Source organism: Boleophthalmus pectinirostris, unplaced genomic scaffold (genome assembly GCF_026225935.1).
Source record: "Boleophthalmus pectinirostris isolate CB_2022bp ecotype Guang Dong unplaced genomic scaffold, ASM2622593v1 HiC_scaffold_2, whole genome shotgun sequence".
NCBI classification, from domain to species: Eukaryota; Metazoa; Chordata; class Actinopteri; order Gobiiformes; family Gobiidae; genus Boleophthalmus; species Boleophthalmus pectinirostris.
Window position 1 is genome coordinate 45255801 of NW_026571152.1, and position 6000 is coordinate 45261800.

Genomic DNA, 6000 nt, shown 5'->3' on the forward strand with positions numbered 1-6000 from the left:
AGTGTCTGGGGTGAAGGGAGTCTGGGAGTCTCTGTTCAGACTGAAGCCCCCGAGACCCGACCCCAGAGAAGAAGAAGAACATGGAGGATTGATGAAGTTTTTAATTTAAAAACTCAGTGCACAGTTTGTTTGAAGTCACAGTGACAAATGTCTGAAAAACACAAACACATCTGCAGTCAGAGACAAACGACGTCTGTTCTGTTCTGGAGGAGAGAAAATTCAAGAGATTTACATTTGTGAGTTCTAGCCTCATCCAGGCGCTAAAAACCTGCACTAAAAACATGGGATAAAAACTGAAAAACAGTGAAAGCTCCTGACGCCAAACTCCTGATGTTTTAAGGAAATGCTCCATGTGAAAATATTATTTATTTTCATATTTATTTTGTATTGTATTTTGTATTTGAAATGGTCTGTCCCAGCAGATTTACACAAAACCACTGATTTGTCCCAGAAATGTCCCAGTGTCTCTATTTTGGACCAATTTGATCCAAACCAGGACTAAACAAAGACCAAACCAGGACTAAACTATATCAGGTCTAAACCAGAGGAAATGACATTTGTTTAGCCAAAGTCCAGCACATTGCGTTTATATTTAGTGTATTTAGTCTCAGATTAAACACTGACTCACACGAGAGTCGAAGACAAAGCCACGCGCGCTTTTGTCACTTTTATTTACAAAGAAAATCTGGTCACTTTTTTTTTTTTTTTTTGGAATTATATTTATATTTTTATATTGTGTTTTTATGTTTATGTGAAGTGTTTGTTCGTTTAGGTTCAAATAAATTATAAAAAAAAAAAAGCCGAGGCTGAAGTACGTGGTCGCGCCGTGGTTGCGTCAGCGCGTGGCGATGACGTATATAGTGCGCGGCGCCGTTCAGAGTGTAATGGGAGCTGCAGATTTGTTCTTTATTTTGATCGTGTGATCTGTGAATGGCGCCGAAACAGGACCCGAAACCCAAGTTTCAAGAAGGTACCGAACCGAACCGAACCGTGCGCAGCGGGCCCCGAACCCCGGAGCCGTTTATCCCCGAGACGAACCCGCCGTGAGCCGCCATGGGAGCCGCGGCCCGAGACTCACCGCGGCTCACGGAGGCTCACGGAGGCTCACACTACGGCTCATCCAGGCTCTTTTCTCTTTGTGCACGAACCACACGCGTCTGTCCGCACGGTCGGAGGTTCTGGAGGTTCTGGAGGCTCTGGAGGCTCTGGAGGTTCTGGAGGCTCTGGAGGTTCTGGAGGTTCTGGAGGCTCTGGAGGTTCTGGAGGCTTCTGGAGGCTCTGGAGGTTCTGGAGGAGCTCGGCCTCTGTTCGTCATGAATGGACCGAGTGCAAAACATTTCTCCTTCATTACGCGCTCTATTCACGATTTTATTTTTACTAAAAAACACCGATTTATCTCCGTTTTATAAAAGAAATGTCCCAGTGTCTCTGTTTGAGACCAAACCAAGACTAAACCAGGACTGAACCAGGCCCTGTTTAGTTTTAGTTTTGTGTTTTGTTTAATAATTGAGAATAATAATTGTTTTGTTCGTCTCTGCTCCAAACAGAAGTGGAGCTTTGATTTAGATTCTTTGGATGATCATGATTATTTTTACTGCTGCGTTTCAGACACACGTGTGCAGAAATATCGATATATCGTATCGTTTAATGTGATGATACAGGATCGATATCGTGGACTGATGTATCGATATATCACCGAGAGGATTTTTTTTGGTTTATTTTACTAAACTATTTAGTTTTACATTCTATAAAACATAATTTCCCTTTTTTATCCTGATCAGTTAAACAGTGAATGAACAGATTTGTGTCTCTGTGGTTCTTCAGTCTGATTCATGAGCTGGTTTCACTTGGTGGAAACCGTGTGACCTGCAGCATTAGGATTCGTTCGCTCGACAGTAGACGGGGACTTTTTTTATTGAACCAATCGCTGCTGTTTGGTCGTGACGTTTGTAAAGCTCCAAATCCTGTAGGAAGAAGAACAATAACGTCTTTCCCCGAGATCAAACTCACCAAACATTCTCTTTGTTCCGACTTTAAATCCTCAGGAATCTGGGGAATCGTTGCCAAGCAGAATGTCTGTCTCTTCTCTGATTGGTCGGTGCCTAAACTCAAACTCCCAGGTTTTTGTAAATCTTCTAGTGTTTTCTGATTCTGACCTAGAGCTGGAGAGAAATGAAACTGAGCGGAGACACTAGGGGGCGCCAGACTGGGTTGTGGTTCTTGACTAGAGTGACCAGAATTTCAAAACTCTAAACTGGGACACACCGGGGTTTGGATGTTTGGTAAATAAAATAGAAAAACAGCGTGGAACATTGTGGATTTTCATGTCAGTCAGAATCTGAGGGACATTTTTTTGGTTTTATGGTCGTTCGCAAACAAGGTTTTCTGTATTTTGGCCAAACTAATGACAATTTCTGCTCCTCTTTACTGTTGGTGGGATCAGAGTAGTCAAGACTCATGATGGTCCAGTTTTAGTCCTGGTTTAGTCCTGGTTTAGTCCTGGTTTAGATCAGATTGGTCCAAAATAGAGACACTGGGACATTTCTTGAATAAACTGGACAAATCAGTGTTTTTGTATAAATGTGTGGGACGGGGACTGTAAATATTCTTGTTCTTTTCTCTGATCATGTGTAAATCTTGTGTCTCAGGTGAAAGAGTGCTGTGTTTTCATGGGCCATTGCTCTACGAAGCTAAGGTCGGTCTCATGTTTGATTTTTCTTGGATTATTTGTTTTTGTTTTTTTTTTTGTTCTTCGTTTTTGTGACGTCTGTTTTGTTTTTCTCCGCAGTGTGTGAAAATCAACGTCAAGGATAAACAGATCAAATATTTTATTCATTACAGCGGGTGGAACAAAAAGTAAGTTCTGTTCATGTTCTGTTCATGCTCTCTTCATGCTCTGTTCATGCTCGTGTCGTTTCTCTGATTTTCGATCTGTTTTTTGTGTTTTTTTCTCACGTTCTGTGTTGTTTCTTGCAGTTGGGACGAATGGGTTCCTGAGAGTCGTGTTCTGAAGTATGTGGACAGTAACTTGCAGAAACAAAAAGAGCTTCAGAGGGCTAATCAGTGAGTGTTTTTACATCTCCACGCGCTGAAACGTCACGGTTTGTTTAGTCTGGAGGAGAATATTTATATCGAGTTTTTGTTCAACATGTAAAAGATGGAACTGTACGTTTTGTTTGGGTTCAGTATTTTTCATGTGTGCACTTTTTTTTTTGCACAACTGGGACATTTTTGGTTATTTTTTTGGCTTTACGAACAGATTTAAGACGTAAAAAGTTGAATGAATCACTTCACTTACAGATGAATCCCGGCTTGAGCGTCCCGTTCTCTCAGCGGCACACGGGGTTCTGCTGAGCCCAGGAGGGGGGGGGGGGGGGGTTCTCTCCGCCGCCGCCGCCGCCGCGTCACTGTGATGTGTCGACTTAGAAAATCCACTTCTACATCAGAATAAAATGAAACGTGAATGTCCCAGACCGAATGTAGGGCCTTGTTTATGTCATTTAACAATCTCCCTGAAGCCATTTGTTCAGTTTGTAATATCTATTCATTTTATTTATTGGTTTATTTATTTGAGACAGGGACAGGAGAGGTGTTTGTAGCAGGTTGTAGCTCCAGTGTTCATTTCCACCTGTCGTCTCTGGGCAGGTTCACTGATTGTGTTTAACGTGGCTCTCAGCTGTTCTTCCTGGAGACCTGTGGAGCATGTTTTGGGTATATCAGTATAATCCTCTTTCGCTCACAGAACTTTACTCTGAAATCTTATTTTAAATCATTTTTTCTTGTTCCTCATGTGTTAGGGCAGGAGTCGCCAAACTTTTTTCTTTGGGGGCCACATTCTGGCTTCTGACTGATGAGGGTCGGGGTCGTAGAACAGAACTGTTTAACCCTGATGACACAGATTATTTTCTTTAAAAACCTCCAGACTTTCTTTACGTATCAGGCAAACTGCACAAACACTGAACACAAAAACAATCAGTCGTCCGTTGTTCTTTGAAAACTCAACACTCTCTGAGACGTGTTTCTGCACTACAGAACTCTGCTCTTGTGTGACTCTCACTGTCTGATCTCGAACTTGTCAGGCGACGAAAATTCAGCGGTAAATTTGTCCCAAATTTGTCCCGCAGGCCTTAGTTTGGTGACCCATGTCCTGGAGCATCTGTAACTGTGGATTTGGGAAGAAATATTCATTATTTCTTTTCTTGTCATGAACATAAATTTTAAACGGCGCAACAAAAGAAACTTACAAAGCTACAGAATTTATTCAAAAATCATTCAGAATCACTTTTGATATGTTATAACTTCTGTGTTTAATACAATTCTAGAGATTATTTTTAAATGTACATGTTTATAGATGAACTCATGTAGTTTCATAAATGTTCAGTTCAGGAGGATTTTCATCTGATTTTCTCACAGACTCAAACTCTGACCTAAAGTGTCTCATTCTGCAGTTTGTTTATTTATTTATTTATTTACTGCAGTTCGTGTTTTTTAAAGATGTTCTGGGTTTAAAACAGTTTTTGTGGTTTAAATCTGCTCGTGTGTCGTACGTTTGGTTTTCTCGTTGATATTTTCTTAAACAAAATATTGAACTTCATGATGTGTTGTCGTGATTTGTGACAGGCCCGTTTCATTTCACTGGTACAAAAAAACTCTTTTAATTCAGTTTTTCTTGTGTTTTTCTTTTTCTCAGAGACCATTATGTAGAAGGAAGAATGAGGGGAGCTGCACCAAATAAGAAAATCCCTGCCCCACCGCAGAAAAATGAAGTGTGAGTTTGAACTTTTCATGTTTTATTTTCACAGACGAGCCCCAGAAAAAGAACCACATCTATTTCACTTTTTAGTATTTTGTGTTGATTTTTCCAGTCTCATGTTACATTAAACACTTTACACTTCAAACTCCATCAGTGCATCAAGAATTAGACCTTTTTTTTAAATAACTGAAATGACGATAATGTCCAGTCTGTTACAAAACATTTAAAGTTTTGTTTTACATATTTTTACTCAGGTTTTTCTTGTTTTTTCCCTTAAATTGTTTCTAAAATGTCTGAATTTTCAAAGAGTTAATAGTGTCTTATTTTTCCACTGCAGGAAAGCCAAAAAGAACAAACAGAAAAGTAAGTTTTATTATTTATATCACAATCTTAATAAAATAAAGGTCTTATATTACATTAAACTGACTCTTAAGAGATTTAAGTCATGTTCAAATGTTCCAATGTTCTAATGTTCCTGATCACATTCAGAGCTGGAGTTGTGTTTGTTTTATTCATGTTTGGTTAAATCTTTATCATGAATCTGAGCTCCAGACGCTCTGTTCCACCTGCGTGAAGTCGCCAGATCAAACTCAAACCTGCACAAAAACCACACCAGTCGTTTGTGTAAAAGTTTGTGTGATTCTGGTTCTTAAAATATTCTCACTTTTATTTTGGGCTGATGACTCAAAACAACAGAAAATAAAACCAGTCGTTTGTGTTTGGTTTGTGTTGTTTTGTGTGTGTCTGTTTCATTTATGTGAGTTTATTTCTAAAATGATTCATTTTTATTTTTGTGTAAATTATATTTTGGTCGTTTCCGTTCTGTTGATGACAGCGACTTTAATAAAACTCTGGATCCATCTGCGGGAACTTGATTTGGATCCAGATCTTTTCCACAGCCTCAGGTCGATTCTCGTTTTGTGGAGTTTTGTTAAAGTCGCTGTCGTCAACTCAACGGAAATGAAACAAAAATAATCATGAATCATTTGATAAATAAACTCACACAAATGAAAACACACAAAACACACAAACCAAACACAAACAACTGACTCTGTTTTGTGTCGTTTTATTTCATTTTGAAGTTTCCTGAGGCTGTTACCCCAGTTTGACCTGTAAAAGAATCATTAATGTCTCCAAAACTAAAGCAGCACAAACGACTGACAGAGTGTGTGTAGGTTTGAGTTTGTTGGGAGCGACTTCACACACACACACACACACACACACACACACACACACGTGTGTCTGTG

General features: G+C 39.6%; 1 protein-coding gene across 1 annotated transcript in view; it reads left to right on the forward strand.

Moving 5' to 3' along the window:
• The first annotated feature begins 819 nt into the window (after positions 1-819).
• Positions 820-6000, forward strand: part of morf4l1 (mortality factor 4 like 1) — a 12043-nt gene continuing 6862 nt past the window's right edge. Inside the window, exons 1-6 of the mRNA XM_020925489.2 lie at positions 820-970; positions 2649-2695; positions 2789-2856; positions 2977-3063; positions 4691-4768; positions 5091-5116. Coding sequence (XP_020781148.1) covers positions 931-970; positions 2649-2695; positions 2789-2856; positions 2977-3063; positions 4691-4768; positions 5091-5116 — 346 coding nt within the window. The 5' untranslated portion in view covers positions 820-930. The remainder of the gene's footprint in view (positions 971-2648; positions 2696-2788; positions 2857-2976; positions 3064-4690; positions 4769-5090; positions 5117-6000) is intronic.